Here is an 18,190-nt window from a genome sequence, read left to right as displayed (position 1 = left end):
GGATCTCCTTGCAGTCCAAGGGACTCTCAAGAGTCTTCTCCAACACCACAGTTCAAAAACATCAATTCTTTGGCACTCAACTTTAATAGTCCAACTCATGTGGAAATATGACTACCAGAAAAACCATAGCCTTAACCAGATGCACCTTTGTTGGCAAAGTAATGTCTTTGCTTTTTAATATGCTGTCTAGGTTGGTCATAACTTTCCTTCCAAGGAGTAAGCGTCTTTTAATTTCATGGCTGTAGTCACCATCTGCAGTGATTTTTGGAGCCCCCAAAATAAAGTCAGCAACTGTTTCCCCATCTATTTGCCATGAAGTGATGGGGCCAGATGCCATGATGTTAGTTTTCTGAAAATTGAGCTTTAGGCTAACTTTTTCACTCTCCTCTTTCACTTTCATCAAGAGGCTCTTTAGTTCTTCACTTTGTGCCATAAGGGTGGTGTCATCTGCATATCTGAGGTTATTGATATTTCTCCCAGCAATCTTGATTCTAGCTTGTACTTCATCCAGCCCAGCATTTCTCATGATGTACTCTGCATATAAGTTAAATAAGCAGGGTGACAATATACAGCCTTGATGTACTCCATTCCCGACTTGGAACCAGTCCGTTGTTCCATGTCCACTTCTAACTGTTGCTTCTTGACCTGCATACAGATTTCTCAGGAGGCAGATCAGGTGGTCTGGTATTCCCATCTCTTTCAGAATTTTCCAGTTTATTGTAATCCACACAGTCAAAGGCTTTGGCATAGTCAATAAAGCACAAATAGATGTTTTTCTGGAACTCTCTTGCTTTTTCAATAATCCAGCAGATGTTGGCAATTTGATCTCTGCTTCCTCTGCCTTTTCTAAATCCAACTTGAACATCTGGAAGTTCACGGTTCACGTACTGCTGAAACCTGACTTGGAGAATTTTGAGCATTACTTTACTAGCGAGTGAGATGAGTACAATTGTGTGGTAGTTTGAGTATTCTTTGGCATTGTCTTTCTTTGGGATCAGAATGAAAACTGATCTTTTCCAGTCCTGTGGCCACTGCTGAGTTTTCCAAATTTGCTGGCATATTGAGTGCAGCACTTTCGCAACATCATCATTTAGGATTTGAATTAGTTCAACTGGAATTCCATCACCTCCACTAGCTTTGTTCGTAGTAATGCTTCCTAAAGCCCACTTGACTTCACATTCCAGGATGTCTGGCTCTAGGTGGGTGATCACACCATCATGGTTATCTGGGTCTTGAAGATCTTTTTTTTTTTTTTTTTTTTTGTACAGTTCTTCTTTGTTGCTACCTCTTCTTAATATCTTCTGCTTCTGTTAGGTTCATACCATTTCTGTCCTTTATTATGCTCATCTTTGCATGAAATTCTCCCTTGGTATCTCTAATTTTCTTGAAGACATCTATAGTCTTTCCTATTCTATTGTTTTTACTTCTTTGCACTGATCACTGAGGAAGGCTTTCTATCTCTCCTTGCTATTTGGACCTCTGTGTTCAAATGGATATATCTTTCCTTTTCTCCTTTGCTTTTCCCTTCTCTTCTTTTCACAGCTACTTATAAGGCCTCCGCAGAAGCCATTTTGCTTTTTTGCATTTCTTTTTCTTGGGGATGGTCTTGATCGCTGTCTCCTGTACAATGTCATGAACCTCCATCCATAGTTTATCAGGCACTCTATCAGATCTAGTCCCTTACATCTATTTGTCCATTTGTCTTCCACTGTATAACCATGAGGGATTTGATTTAGGTCATACCTGAATTGTGTAGTGGTCTTCCCTACTTTCTTCAATTTAAGTCTGAATTTGGCAATAAGGAATGCTCTGAGTCACAGTCAGCTCTGGTCTTGTTTTTGCCGACTCTAAAGAGTTTCTCCATCTTTGGCTGCAAAGAATATAATCAATCTGATTTCAGTGTTGGTCATCTGGTGATGTCCATGTATAGAATCTTCTCTTGTGTTGTTGGAAGAGGGTGTTTACTATGACCAGTGCATTCTCTTGGCAAAACTCTATTAGCCTCTGCCCTGCTTCATTCCTTCAAACCTGCATTGGGTTTTAATTGTAGCATGAGGGATCTCCGATCTTTGTTGTGGCATACAGGCTCTTTAGTTGCGGCATGTGAACTCTTATTTGCAACCTGTGGGATCTTAGTTCCCCAACCAGGAATCGAACCCAGGCCTCCTGCATTGGGAGTGCAGAGTCTTAGCCACTGGGCCACCAGGGAAGTTCAGTATAATGATATTTTAATTAAATTTGAAAATGTTATATGTAGTGAATGGATCTATGTGTATGGCATGACAATAATAAACACCAAATTTGTGATGATGATTTTTCCTGGGAAGAAATGGAGAGTAATTGGGTCTGGGAGGTAATACACAGGGCATCTGAACTCTATCTGCAATGCTTTCTATCTTTCAAGAAAGCTTATAGAAGCAGTTCCCTGGTGGTCCAGTGGTTAGGACTCTGTGCTTTCACTGCCAAGGGCTGGGATTCAGTCCCTGGTCAGGGAACTAAGATCATACAAGTTACATGGTGTGGCAAAAAAAAACCAAAAAAAAACACAAAAATCTAACAGAATATGTGGTAAGTGTGTAGGATTTAATAGAGCTTAGCAGGAGATACATAAGTATTCAAAATCTTATTCCCTACCTATGCTGCTGGGCTCAATCGTGTCTGACTCTTTGCGACCCCATGGACTATAGCCCACCAGGCTCCTCTATCCATGGGATTCTCCAGGCAAGAATACTGGAGTGGGTTGCCACTTCCTTCTCCACTGTATTACCGAAATGTTTCATAATAGCTTTTAAATGCTCCCCCTTCCCCCTATGTTGTGGTTATTATTAATATGTGCCTCCATTAGGAATGCAGAAATCAACTATGGATACTTATGGTTTGGGATAAAATTTCTAGTCAGAACATCATCTCTGCAAAAAATGCTACATTTCAAAAACAAACATGCAGAGATGTTCTCTGCACACTCGTCCCATGACTGTGAGAGGTACTGTAACGTTAGCAGAGCCACATTGAAGGAGCACATGGAAGGTTCAAAACTACCTCAGGAAAGATAAACTTGGAAGAGGAGTTATTTGTGCCACTTACTAAGCTACTGTCTCTCCTTCAGACCCATGCTATGAGTTACCTGTTGCTGCTGTAACAAATTACCACATAGTTGGTGACTTAAAACAGACAGTTTATTCTTATCACTGTTCTGGAGGTCAGAAGTCCAAATTCAAAGCGCTGGCAGGGCTGGTCCCTCTGGAGGCTCCAGGGAAGCACTGGCTCCTGCATTTTCCAGCTTCTAGAGGCACCGCATCCCTGGCTCACAGCCGGCCCCTCCCTTCATCCTCACAGCCAGCAGCGCAGCATCTCCTGTCTCTCTCTACCTCTGACCCTCCCCCTCCCTCTTATAAAATTCCTGTGATGACACTGGTGCCCCCTGGGGAATCCAGGGTCATCGTCTCAGGGGCCTTAACGTAATCTTTCCTGCAAATTTACAACCTAAGGTGACATTCACAAGTCCTGGTGGCTAAGATGTGGACATCTTTGGGGACCTTTATTCTGGTGGTTGCACCTACTCTTCGATGAAAGAGGAGAGTGAAAAAAGCTGATTCAAAACTCAATATTCAAAAAGTAAGATCATAGCATCCGGTCCTATCACTTCATGGCATTAAATGGGCTATGGTTTTTCCAGTAGTCAGGTACAGATGTGGGAGTTGGACCATAAAGAAGGCTGAGTGCCAAAGAACTGATGCTTTCGAATTGTGGTGCTGAAGAAGGCCCTTGAGAGTTCCTTGGACTGCAAGATCAAATCAGTCTATCCTAAAAGAAATCAAGCTTGAATATTCATTGGAATGACAGATGCTGAAGCTGAAGCTCCAATACTTTGGCCACCTGATGAGGAAGAGCTGGCTCATTGGAAAAGACCCTGATGCTAGGAAAGATTGAGGGCAAGAGGAGAAAGGAAGACAGAGGATGAGATGGTTGGATGGCATCACCGACTCAACGGATATGAGTTTGAGCAAACTCTGTGAGATAGTGAAGGACAGGGAAGCCTGGCATGCTGCAGTGCATGGGGTCACAGAGTTGGACATAACTTAGCTGAACACCAAGAGCCCTTCAATTCTTAGCTTTGTGATGTGGGTAGAAATGCTGCAAAGTTGGTTCTGCTTTGCCAGCAGCTTCTGCCAACTGGAGGGAAGGTGGAAGGCTGGAGAGGGGAGAGGGATTTGTCTGCACTGCCCCTTTCACTCCTTGGGTGTTTGAGGAATAATATCTCAGCGTGGCCTGAATATAGCTTGCATCACCCCTCTTTTTCCTCAGACGACCATACCTGTTACTTTTCTCTCTTGTGACAATGGGTATTTTGTGAAGCATTCAGAAGACAGCCTCATTTTTTACCTTAACATGAAATGACATATTCTTTATGTGTGATGCTCACAGAATACATCTCTGAATATGTTATGGCAAACACACAGGAGTGCTTGAGGAGGGTCATGCCATCACCCAATCTTAAGTGTGTGCGTGCTCAGTCATGTCTGACTCTTTGTGACCCATGGACTGTAGCCCACCAGACCCCTTTGTCCATGGGATTCTCTAGGTAAGAATACTGGAGTGGGTAGCCATTCCCTTCTCCAGGTGATCTTCCCGACTCAGGGATAGAAGCTGTGTCTCTTGCATTGGCAGGATTCATTACCACTTGAGCCCATTGGGAGGTAGGCTGTTAAATTCATGCCTATTTACTGAAACTCAGCATGCATCATTAATCCATATTTTTAAAAGTATATGTTTGTAATAGTTAATAAATTCAGTATTTTTGCCTTGAAGCCTTTTTATATGTTAATTTTCTTAGCACTCATTTTTATGAAAGCATCTAAAACCTTTTTGAAAACCCTATAAAAAGGAATTTTAACTGTATTTATTTTTTGGCCACGCTGTAAGACTTACAGGGTTTTTAGTTCCTCAACTAGGGAATGAATATGAGCCGGTGGCAGTGAGAGCGCAGTCCTAACCACTGGGCCACCAGGGAAATCCCTACAAAAGGAATTTTAAAAATTCTGTCTGTAAATTAAATGACAAGCAATATCAGAGTTTGGACATACATTTAACATCAAATCAGAGAATGTTTTCTGAAAGAAGCAGGCATATTATATGCATTAGATGTTTAGCACCCATCTAGTAAGTGTATTAAAGAGTTTTCAGGTCCATCACATTTACATAAGCACTTTTGGTTGTTGTTTTATATCAGTTAAGGTAGGAATTCAATTGCCTCAGGGATATCATAGCCTTTAAAAACCTTTTAAAAAAATACTGTGGCAAAAAACACATGGGCTTCCCTGGTGGCTCAGCAATAATCAGCCTGAAATGCAGGAGACAAGGGTTTGATCCCTGGGTCAGGAAGAGCCCCTGGAGGAGGAAATGACACTTCACTGTTCTTTCAGGGAAAATCCCATGGATAGAGGAGCCTGGTGGGCTATAGTCTATAAGGTCACAAAGAGTTTGACAGGACTGAGCAACTGAGCACACAGGAGGCAAAACACACATAACATGAAATTTACCATCTTAACCACTTTTAAATGTCAGCTGCTAACAGAATTGTGTCTCACAGATAGCACATTGAGGTCCAAACAGAGCCAACCCTTCGCTTTTAAACACATGCGCTGTAAAGTTACTTGATGGATATTATAATTATTTATGGCTGCATTTAACAAACTTTTCTTTCTGTTTGATGCTATTTACACTACTGTTGTATAAAGGAAGCGAATGACAGGAAAAGTCCCACCAATAAATAAATAATCTTCATTTAATTGTGATTTACCTTAAGAATTGTGTGATCTTCCACTCTTCCTGAGAAGATTCAAAGGCCAATGTGCTTTTTTGATGGCTCTGATACTTAAGGGTCGCCAAGTGGCTAGGAATGAAGAGTGTTTCTAATGATTTAAAAAAAAAAAAAAAAAAAGGTGGTATTAAGTACATTCACATTGGTGAATGTACTTAATCTGGTATTATATTATAATTAAATCTGGTATTATACAATACCAGACCCTGGGTATTCTCTGGGGATACTCTAAAAACACCATCAGACATAAATTTCCCTGCAGTGCAAAATGCACAGCTGAGGACTGTGATGTCTCACACCTGCGGATATGCTGAGATCAGTCCTGCACGGAGATGAGTCCTGGAAGTCTGACCTCCCACGGGGGACAGTGCCTGGGTTGCCCAGTAGTGAGGACGGGGACGAAGGGAGGGCCTCCGCGTGTCAAAAGTCACACGTCAAAATCAAGCAAGACCCCCACTTGCAGAGTATGATGTTATTTTACACTGAGCGTCTTTGTTCCTATGTAAAAGGCATGTTTCCACGGTGCCCTTGATCCCTGCCCGACTTTTTCCCGGCCCCGGAGGTCACCAGACCCCCTCCTCACCCCACCCTGTCCAGTCCTCTCTAGTCCCGGTTCCGGACAGGGACGCTCCTTGTGAAAACTGAGTCAGGACTTCGGGTCCAGGAGGAGGACTTGGAGGGTCCGCCGGCACAGGAGCGAGTTCTGCTCAGAGCCCGGGGCCAGTAGATTGTATCCCGAAGCCTAGTCATTCAATCAGTCAGAGGGCGGGAAAAATCAGAGGCGCTCGGGCGGGCAGGAAGCGTGCTCGCCCCCGACCCTGATTGGACGGTGCTCCTGACACTCTGTTCTTCCGGGATTATGATTGGGAGATGCTTCACACTTCGCCGGTCTGATTGGGCAACCTTCGAACATTTTTACTGTCGGGGCTCCTGACTGGAAGGTTTCCCGAGACCCGCCTCCTTGTGCCCCTGATTGGACAATTCTCCGACCCCGAGTGCGGGTAGTTCTCTGAGGGCCTTGGCGCTGCTGCGCGCCTGCCCCGCGGCCCCAAGTATCAGGTCTCTGTGGCTCTCACCTGCCCGGGCCGCTGGGAGGACTCCCGGGAGAGCCCGGAGCCGTGAAGAGATGGTGAGTGAGCAGGGCCGGGCCCAACATCGGGAAGGGCTGATTTGAATCGGCTGGAAGCGGTCCCGGGGTGGGTTCCTGGCGTCCTGTCCGGTCCCCGCGTGTGTGTCAGCCGTCACAGAACTACCCGGGTGACCCAGATGCTCACAGCTGCCTTCCGCACAGGGCCCTGAGAACACCAGCCCCTGGTCGGTTCTTCCCAGCGGGCAGTCTGCAGGGGCGGGCGGGGAGCTTGAGGAGACCTGCTTGGGGACCTTGGACTGGGAAGGGTCACCTGGTAGGTCCTCGGTCCTGAGTGACTCCAATTCCAGCCCTCATTTCTTGGAGGGACACTAGTTGTCAGCTGACAGGACGCCTGAGGGGAAAAGGCAAATAATTCCAGACCCGTGGATTCTCACAAGGTAAGTGAGAAAAACTAACGCCAAGGTCAAGGAAAACGCACTATCAGGTGGGGTAGCACCCCTCAAACCGCCACAGCCGCCCAAGCAAAATGCACAGGCGACACAGCGGGGACACTGCTGGTGTCCTTTGTTCAGAGAGCACTTCAGTGAGCGATGGGGGAGGGGTGCCCCACGTGGTGGCGTGGCTGCACTTGACCCTTTGGTCATCTTTGTCTGGGGACCAGTACAGCCCTGCCGCTCCCTGGGTTTGTTGCCTTGAAAAGATATGTTCGCTTACTGGAACCTCAGATTTTCAGCAAATGTAAAATACATCTAATTAATACAGTGGGAAACAGAAGATAAAATGTTTTCAAAGGGGTGAGTTTCAGAAGAAAGAAAAAAAAGGAAATATCTTCCATTCCGTTTGTTAAACATTCTTTTAAAATCACCTGTCTGTGGTAAGTTTCTGAGGTCTGTCCTTTTGAGTTAACAAATCAAATTCTGGGGCATAGCCTCCAAAGTTCCAGGGGAAAGCATGTCATAGAAATAGAGATTTCCCTTCCTGTCAGCTGCAGAGAAGTGAAGGAAATACCTTATAGCATGATAGGTAAAGATGGTGAAGATTCACCCAAAAATATCAGTTATTTAATTTCTGACAGTAGATGCTATTGTTTATTACCTGCAATACACTTTGCTTAAATCTGCAATAAATTATTTATTATCCTCGAAACCTGTGGGTATACACAGATCTTACTTAGACACCAGTTTGTCCTGTCCTTTGTGCTGAAGTGTCTGTCATTTCTGCTTGGCTCTTAGTGGCTGCTCTGAGGTGAATCAGGTCTCCTTTTAGACACAGGTCTGCTTTGGACTTTGTTCCTCAAGGTAGATCTAATGACCCATTCCTTTGCCAATTCATCCTCTCAGGAGTGCTGCTGCTTTAAAATCCTTGCAGTGTGCCAGGCAGGTTCTCTCCTGGCTCTTCAGAATATTTTGACTGTTTAGGGGCATTTGCTTCATTAGGTTGGAAAGTTAGTATTTGTTAAATCCTAAAAAAAAAAAATCTGTTTTTGGGATTTAATGGGATTTTATAACAATCCTAGGTCTGTCTTGGGAGGATCAATATTTTGGTAACACTGATTTCTTTTTAAGAATGTGTGCCATCTTGTCATTTATTTCATTTTTCTTTGTTAATTATCCTTAGTGTTTTTAAATTTTTCTTTTTCTCTTTTTTAATGCAGTATTTATTTATTTGGCTCCACTGCATCTCAGTTGCAGCTTTTGGGATATTTTAGTTGGGGCATGTGGGCTCTAGTTCCCTGACCAGGAATTGAACTTGGACTCCCTGCATTGGGAACTCAAAGTCTTATCCACTGGACCACCAGGGTAGTCTAGTTATTAGGTTCTTTTTATAGCCATCATTAAACTTATTTTGTACTACTTCAATTTGGCTTTTACCATGGTGTATGTTATCTTTTCAAAGTGACCTTTCCAGGATCTTCCCTGGTGGTCCATTGGTTAAGATTCTGTGCTTCCAATGCAGGGGATTGGGTTTGATTCCTGATCAGGGAAGTAAGATCCCACATGCTGCATGGTGTGGTCAAAAAATAAAGTGACCTTTTCCAATTTGCTGTTGCTTTTAATTAGAAAGGTAATGAAATTTATATTGAGTTTTTATCCTGAGATCTTGTTCAGTATCTTATTCTATGATTATCGTTTTGTTCTGTTGGTGTCATAGACGTACAGTTGTTTGAGTTAGGCATTGAGACAACCTGTTTTCTAGTATTGCACGTTTGTGCATTTTCTGGACTGGATCACTAATATAATGTTGACTAAGAGGTCAGCTGGCCATACTTCATTTGTATCTAATTGTCTTGGAGAAAACAGTTAACTTCATAGAATTTATATGTTCTTTTATTTTTTTTTTTTTTAATTTTTGTTCTCATCTGTTTTCTTTTATCTAATCGTGCATATTATCATCTGTTTCCCACTGGTAAGAGTTTTTTAATGTATGACTGTTGAATATTATAAAATGGCTTTCAGCAACGCTGAGATGATTAGAGATAATTCCTATGAGTTGATTATAGTGTTTTCTGTTGTATAAGATGGCATCAGTGCAGGAAAATGCATATGAATAGTTGACAGAAATTTTGAAGAAAAAAAAGTCCTCTGTGAAATGAAACTCAGCCCTCAATGTAGAACCAGCTTTCATACCAGACTGGAAATGAACCCAAATGACAGGCCCCTCACTCTCCAAATTCAACCAATATGTTGAATATGTTGAATTATATCAAGATATATATATGTGTGCTTGTGTGCTCAGTCATGTCCAGCTCTTTGCGATCCCATGGTCTATAGCCCACCAGGCTCCTCTGTCCATTTCTAGGCAAGAAAACTGGAGTGGGTTGCCATTTCCTTTTCTAGGGAATCTTCCAGACCTGGAGAGGGGGAACCCAAGTCTCCTATGTCTCCTTTATTGCAGGCTCTCTAGGGTTCTTTTTATAAGGGCACTAATCCCATCCTTCGTCAACTCCATAAGGCTCTACCTCAGAACACCATCACCTTGGGGATTAAGTTTCAACCTGAATTTGGTGGCGGAGGACACAGACCCTCAGCCCGCGGTAGTCCCCAAGACCACCCTGGCTTCACAGATTTACTTGGTGGCTCCCTGGCTTCAGTGTGTAGCCGTGCTCATGGCTCTGATTTCTGACCACGGGAATAAAGCAGAGTCAGCAGGAGAAAGGTGTCCAGGCCAGTTCCTGAGGAGACTGAGTGCAGGATTCTAAGGGCTCCCCACTCCCCCCAACAGAATCACACAGGGCAGGCTTCCTTCCCCCTTGCCCACGCCCAGCCTGTGGTGACAACATAGTTGACGTGCCATCCACCCGGGACACTAATGAGAGGCTCAGTGACCAGGGTTGTGTTGGGGTGGTCATGTAGACATCCTGTGATTAGTCTGAACTGAGATTCCAGACTCTCAGAAGGAAAGCTGGTCTTCAGCATAAACCGTATTATTAGCATAAAAGGGCAGAGGAGCCACTGCTGTCAGGGTGGTGAGAATGCTGCCCAGACCCAAGTTCCCACATGCCAGCAGAAGGCCAGCCCTGCATGCCAGACTGAAGAAAGACTGGACAGCCCCTTGCCCTTCACTTTGTCTAAACTTTTGCTTCAGCTCTAGGAACTGGTTTTTTTTCCTCCTAATGCTGTACAGTCTTCTAACTTTTTTCCCTCACCCAAAGCTCACTTTTGGGAACTTGAGGGGCGTTTCACCTCCTGCCCAGAAGAGAGCAAAAATCGGAGGTGTCACCTGGGCTGAACTTTGATTATCCTCTCACTTGGCCAGCATGGCCACTGGCAGCTGGTATATTCAGTGAACTGGCCCTCCTGGAGTTGGAGCGCTCATTTTCACCTTGATCAACTTTTAACCTCACAGCAGGCAGTTCAGTCGCCTTTCATACCTCAGATGACCCCATCGTCATCCCCTCTTCCTTCTTCCTCCACTTCCCGGACAGTGCTTTTCCCATGTTTTAGTGAGTCTGGATTGTTTCAGCAAATCCCACTTCTGATGTGTCTGGTGACCACAGGACCACCTGTGGTTCTGCAGGTAGGACTCACGTGACTCAGCACAGAGTTGTACTCATGATTAGAACTGATCACAACAAAAGGACAAAGCAGACTCAGCAAAAGGAAAAGGACCATGAGGAGAAATCTGAAGAAAACATGCAGGCTTTTAAGAGATCTTTCCCAGTGGAGTCACACATAACACACCTCACAGCCCAGGTTGTGACAGCACGTGAAATACTATTTCCTGGAGGCTCATTAGGGACTCAGTGCCCTGGGGTTTTTATTGACAGCTGATTGTGTAAGCATCCTGTGCCCAGCATGGACCCAAAGCCCAGATGCCCAAACAAAAAGCAGGTGCTCAGTATTAATTATCAGTTTAGAGATAGGGAGTAATAATTATGGCAGTGTGAAACCTTCAAAAATTAAGTTCCCAGATGCCAGCCAAGGCCAGCGTTGCCTCCTCGCCAGCAATCATTGCCAGGGATCAAGTTAAGGTTTGCAGTGTCCGCTCTATTCCTGCACGTTCAGTAGAGGAAACACTACAGGCAACTGTATCATGAGTAACTCACCTGACTCAAGAACCTCCTATATAACAGGGATATTCCTGTTATGCTATGTTGAATAGGTACTAAATTCTGGCATCAGAATTGTTGCAGAAGAGTGTTTTCTTTCCTCTGCTCATGGAATGTCACTGGGTTGATGAACTTTAAAAACAAAAGGAAAAACAAAAACAAAAGGAAACATGGCTTAAGGGAGGCATGCAGCTCAGTGGTTCTTGTGCTTAGGAGTTGGCCTGACTTGTTCATGTGCCCACCAGGGGAGGGATGTGGACATAAGAGAAACTGAGAGTGCAGCCTCTAGGTTGGTTTGTGTGGAATCACTGTCCTGGAACTTGAGGCAAGGCAGTGTTTCCTTTGTAGGAAGGCACCGGAATCCTTTATGTATTTTACAGTCAAGGGTAAATTCGCTGTCAAATGTTTCTGATGTTAAAGTCCTTTGCAAAGTAGGACTCTTAACCTTTGCCTCAAGGCCATAAGGGTACTCTTTTATGACTCCTGTAGAAGAGCATCATGGAACATGTGTGTGTGTGTGAGCTCAGAACTGCTGAGCAGCAGCACTGGCTCAGGAGTGTAGAGAATGTATGGAGTTTTTACTTGCTATCATCATGAAAATAGAGAAAAAGAGTATAAACGGCTGGTGATAACTATTACACAGAAAAGTTAAAATTAATGCATATTCAAAAGAAATATTTTATTCAGCCAGTTGGACTTTCCTTATGACCTGGAGTTTTTAAGACAATATGGCTAGTTGGCCCTTGCAGCACACTGGGTTCCCATAGGCCCATTGGCCTGTCATATTTGGTTGGGGGAAAAGAAGGAAATATGTCCAGTCCTTCATTGTACGTTCTTAAAAATCATTTATTTGTTTATTTTTGCCCGTGCCATGTGGCAGTGTGGGGTCTTAGTTCCCTGACTAAAAATTGAACCTGTTCTCTATGAATTGCAAGTGCAGAGTCCTAACCACTGGACTAGGGAAGTCCCACCTTCATTGTGCTTTTATTCCTTTGAACCTCATTCAGGCTGACCTTGAGCTTCATGTGCTTATGAATGGTGTGCTGTAGGAAGAAGCTCTTGTGTCTCAAGGGGGTTGACAGTTCTTAAAATGCACATATTGTAATGGACACATGTATATGTATGGATGGGTCCCTTCACTGTTTACCTGAAACAATTGCAACATTGTTAACTGGCTGCCTGCATGCTAAATTGCTTCAGTCATGTCTGACTCTTTGAGATCCTACAGACTGTAGACTGCCAGGCTCCTCTGTCCAGGAGATTCTCTAGGCAAGAATACTGGAGTGGGTTGCCATGCCCTCTTCCAGGGGATCTTCCTGACTCAGGGACTGAACCCATGTCTCTTATGTCTCTTATGTCTCCTGCATTAATAGGTGGGTTCTTTACCATTCGCAGCACCTGGGAAGCCCTTAATTGGCTGTACTGCAATATAATATGTTTTTGGTGTTAAGAAAATAAATAAAAGTTTTTAAAAAATGGAAATATTGTTTCATTTGTATAGTACTTTCATTTCTCCAACATGATTTGAATCCTTTGGTTAGAGAAGAGTAAGACTTGAAGTGGTCACAGTAGAAATGTAGAGGTAAGTTGAGTGTGTTAGTGGTAGTGGTTTAGTTGCTAGTCATGTCTGACTCTTGCAAGCCCATGGACTGTAGCCTGCCAGGCGCCTCTATTCATGAAATTCCCCAGGCAAGAGTACTGGAGTGGGTTGCCATTTCTTTCTCCAGGGGATCTTACTGACCCAGGGATCAATCCCAGGTTTCCTGCCTTGCAGGCAGTCTCCTGCTTTTGCAGGCGGATTCTTTACCACGTGAATCACTAATCTATGAGGGCGGGAATGTGGACATAAAGTTAGGAGGTGTGACGACTGAGTCACAGGGTGAATGTTTGGTGACCACAAAATCTTGTTTGAGCTTCCTGTGACTTGAGCCCAGTTGCTCAGTGTCATGAATCACATCCAAGCTCCTGCACATATTTTGGTTGTTTCAGGACTCGGTGGTCTTCGAGGATGTGGCTGTGAACTTCACCCTGGAGGAGTGGGCTTTGCTGAATTCTGCTCAGAAGGAGCTCTACAGAGACGTGATGTTGGAGACCTTCAGAAACCTAGCCTCAGTGGGTAAGAATGATGTCATTCTTTCACTTAGTTATTTAGAGACAAGCATATCTGGCACATCACTGTTCTGAGATGTAGAATGTAGAAAGGAAGTATGTTAACTAATAAGACAGATGTGGTCACAACTACCATAGAATCTACCCACAAAAAATGTGATTCTGTGTATTAAACTGATTTTTCTTTCTGTAAAGAAGCTCCGTTAGTATCACTAGTAGATACAGGTTTCATGGGGCCTTGGAGATCCCAGTAAGTTCTATTTTAGAACCTTGAGAGAATTTTACTGTGTTTATTAAAGTGCTCACCATTTTGACCCCTTGTACTGTTTTTGATGAAGTCTTGACACAGATAAATGCCTCAGTTTCTTTCTTGGCTAACAGGTAGCTTCTTTCTTGTAAGATTTGTTCCCTTTTTGCTTTCAGATGATGAGACTCAATGTAAGGCCAATGGATCAATTTCTCAGCAGGATATTTATGGGAATAAAATATCCAAAGAACATAAAATATCAAAGTTCCCTGGCAATGATTCCTGGCCCTTTGTCTTAGGAAAAATTTGGGAAGAACTCAGCATTGAAGATCAGTACACATACCAGAGTAGACACCCAAGGTGAGTTGCACTCAGAGAAAGCAGTATTTCAGGAGGGAATCTTAGTATGTCATGAAGTTTAAAGAGCAAACAAAGCACATGTAAGCCTAGGTCAGACGTGTTTATTCATAGTGACTTTCACGAAGATTTTTTAAAATTTGACATTCATGTTGTGCTAGAAACAGTTGAAAACAATCAGCAGGAGAGATCATGTTTAAGAAACACTTGTTTTTGTAATGGTTGCAGTTGAGCCCCCTTTAGTGGCATTGAGTTCATTCCACTTTAAAAGGAGTCAAATCAGTGAGAAAATTTACCCATTCAGTGAAATCCATGATAGTGTAATCCTTGTGTGTATGTGTGTGTGTGCGCTCAGTCATGTCTGACTCTTTGCAACCCCATGGACTGTAGCCCATCAGGCTCCTCTGTCCATGAAATTCTCTAGGAAAGAATACTGAAGTGGGTAGCCATTTCCTCCTCTAGAGGGTCTTTCTGACCCAGGGATTGAACCCATGTCTCTTGCATGTCCTGCATTGGCAGGCAAATTCTTTATCACTGCACCACCTGGGAAGCCCTGTAATCCGTGTACTTACTATAAATCATTATTAGTCAAACCATTTATAACATGCTTCTTATGTTTAACAGAAATCATGTGGTGGAAAGACTCCATGAAAGTAATGATCGGTGTGGGGAAGGCTTCAGTCGGATTCCAAATCTTAACCTGTACCAGAAAACTCTCACTGGAGTAAAACAGTATGAATACAGTGCATACAAAAAAGCCTTCATGCATTGTTCACTCAAGAATCACAGCACTGCTCGCACTGGACATAAACAGTATCAATGTCAGGAATGTGGGCAGGCCTACAGTTGTCATTCACACCTAAGGACGCATGTGAGAATCCATAATGGAGAAAGGCCCTTTGTGTGTAAATTATGTGGAAAAACCTTTCCGCGTACTTCTTCCCTCAACCGGCATATCAGGATTCATACTGCTGAGAAAACCTACGAATGTCAGCAATGTGGGAAAGCCTTCATTGATTTTTCAAGTCTTACTAGTCACGTGAGAACTCACACTGGAGAGAAACCATATCAATGTAAGGCGTGTGGGAAAGCTTTCAGCTACTCCTCAACTTTTCGAAGACACATGATAACACACACTGGAGAGAAGCCCTATAAGTGTATGGAATGTGGGGAAGCCTTCAGCTACTCCTCAACTTTTCGAAGACACATGATATCACATACCGGGGAGACACCACATAAATGTAAGGAATGTGGGGAAGCCTTCAGTTATTCCTCGGCTTTTCGAAGGCACATGATAACACACACGGGAGAGAAGCCCTATGAATGTAAACAGTGTGGGAAAACCTTCATTTATCTTCAGTCCTTTAGAAGGCATGAAAGGATTCACACTGGAGAGAAGCCCTACGAATGTAAGCAATGTGGAAAAACCTTCATCTATCCCCAGTCATTTCGAAGACATGAAAGGACGCACGGTGGAGAAAAACCCTATGAATGTGACCAGTGTGGAAAAGCATTCAGCCACCCATCCTCCTTTCGAGGACACATGAGGGTGCACACTGGAGAGAAACCTTACAAGTGCAGTCAGTGTGGGAAAACTTTCAACTGGCCCATATCCTTACGAAAACACTTGCGAACTCACACTAAAGAGAAACCCTATGAATGTAAACAGTGTGGAAGAGCCTTCAATTTGTCTGCTTGCTTTCGAGAGCATGTGAGAATGCATCCTGGAGACAAGTCTTACGAATGCAAGCTATGCGGGAAAGCCTTCTACTGTCACCTCTCCTTACAGAAACATATGAGAAGGCACACCGCTGAGAAGCTTTATGAATGCAAGCAATGCCAGAAAGCTTTCAGTTGGCCTGAACTTTTGCAACAGCATGTGAGAACGCATACTGCAGAGAAACCGTACAAATGCAAGGAATGTGGTAAAGTCTTCAAGTGGCCCTCATCCCTACCAATACATATGAGAATGCACACTGGAGAGAAACCGTACAAATGTAAGCAGTGTGGGAAGGCCTTCAGTTGTTCCTCATCCTTAAGAAGACATGTGAGGATACATACTGTGGAGAAATACTACATATGTAATGGGGAAAATCATCCTGCAAATGAATTCATGCACAGTGCTTCAGAAAATTCACACGAGGAGAGAAATCTTATAAAAGTTGAAAATCTGGTATTGCCTTTATGAGCCCCTCGTCATGGAAGTGGATCCATATGGAGTGTATTTCTAGTTCTTTTTGATGAAAATTAACTGTTAAAGTACTCTCTTAACTATAGTACATAAATTTTGTAGGTAGTGGGTTTTTTTTTTTAATGTTTTAGGAAATAAAACATTTATCTTTCCAGTTGGACTCATGGGTGATTTGCAGTGTATTTTTAATATATACGCTATATTAAATATATAGTTTAGAGCAACTACCCAATGTGGGGCTCAAACGCATGACCCTGGGATTAAAAGCCCGATGCTTTACTGACTGGGCTAGCCAGGCAGTTAAATATATAGTTTAATATCTTAGTTGTTTAAATTGTCCTTTAAAGGGTCATTGGAAAAATGACCTTGTGGTATTTGTTGAAATTTTCCTACTGGCTTAATGTGGCAGATACTGGATAATCAACTATTACCTATTTTCCACCATGATATTGAGACAGCCTTTATTTATTTAGGCCCGTGGAGCCTTATTCCATTTTTCTTAAAAATGGTAGAAATTTGTAATTTTGCAGAGTTCTTCAAAGTGTGTAGTCTCATGTGAATTGTTACTTTCAACTTTTATGCTTTGCTTTGTCTTTGCTTGTGATTGCAAATTAAAACTAGGCTTTTTATTTAAGAGACACGTATGAGGTCACCATGAGATATCGAGTTCTGGATTGTGTTGCATCAGCGTGAGTAGTGTTAGGAGCTACAGTTCCCCAGGTCCCTTCCCTTTAGGAGTCTGTGTCCAAATATACCATAAGCCTATTGACGTGAGATATGGAAGGCAGAAGTGAAGCCATTACTAAGATTTTGCAGTTTGTTGTTGTGTAGTTGCTCAGTTATGTCTGACTTTTTTTTTTACAACCCCATGGACTGTAGCCCACCAGACTCCTCTGTCCATGGGATTCTCCAGGCAAGAATACTGGAGTGGGTTGCCATTTCCTTCTCTAGGGGATCTTCTTGACCCAGGCATGGAACCTATATCTCCTGCATTGGCAGGTGGATTCTTTACCACTGAGCCACCCGAGAATCTATAGATACATTTACTTACCACTAAAATAATCATTTTGGTTTCCTAACTTATATTTTGAGGCATATTGTTGAGGAAGGTCAAAGAGCTGCTTCTAGAACTGTTCCTTAAGATAGTAAGCCTGAGGCAACACTCACTTATGGAAGAATTTCAGAGATTATTGGCTGCTATCAAGTCCTGGGGGATACAAGGACTTTTTTTTTTTTTAACTAAACTTTTCTTTCGGTTTGATTGTTATAAAAGCTATGAAAGGGGAGTTTGAAATATCACAGTCCTTTTTAAGGTGCTTTTTCAAAACTTATAGTTGATTTACAGTGTTTTAATTTCTGCTGTATAACAGTGATTCTTTTATATATGTGTGTATGTGTGTGTGTTTTCTTTTCCATTATGGTATATCACAGTCATTGAATATAGTTCCCTGTGCTATAGTAGGACCTGGTTGTTTATGTTATTATTGATACATTATTATTGGCTAAAGTCCTTATAGGCTAGTGCTGAAGTTCCAACTTCAACCCCAGGTATTTTAATTGGCAAACAACCTGATACCCTATGAACCACATACACCCAAATCAGGTCATGTGATTTAAATCTATTTGTGAACTTGCCTGACAGTGTGCTTCTACTGCAGGGGCACAGGTTCATTCCTGCTTGGGGAACTAAGATCCTTCATGCCGCATGGCGCCCCTACACCACCCCCACCCAAAAGGTATTTGTAAGTCATGTTACTATGCCCACCCTTGTCTTCAGATTCTGCAAGTGGCTCAACCTCTATGGCTGTGTCATAGAACCACAAAAA

General features: G+C 43.0%; 1 protein-coding gene across 1 annotated transcript; it reads left to right on the top strand.

The window, feature by feature from the left end:
- Positions 1-6,822: 6,822 nt before the first annotated feature.
- On the top strand, positions 6,823-16,524 carry LOC136155889 (zinc finger protein 555-like). The gene is given in 5 exon segments (XM_065918086.1): positions 6,823-6,950; positions 13,450-13,576; positions 13,993-14,176; positions 14,798-16,197; positions 16,200-16,524. Coding segments are annotated over 5 exon segments (1,773 nt in total). The 5' UTR covers positions 6,823-6,947; the 3' UTR covers positions 16,259-16,524.
- Positions 16,525-18,190: the final 1,666 nt, after the last annotated feature.

Source organism: Muntiacus reevesi, chromosome 1, assembly GCF_963930625.1.
Source record: "Muntiacus reevesi chromosome 1, mMunRee1.1, whole genome shotgun sequence".
NCBI classification, from domain to species: Eukaryota; Metazoa; Chordata; class Mammalia; order Artiodactyla; family Cervidae; genus Muntiacus; species Muntiacus reevesi.
Note: the sequence above shows the minus strand (reverse complement) of the source record. Positions and strands in the feature narration are given on the sequence as shown.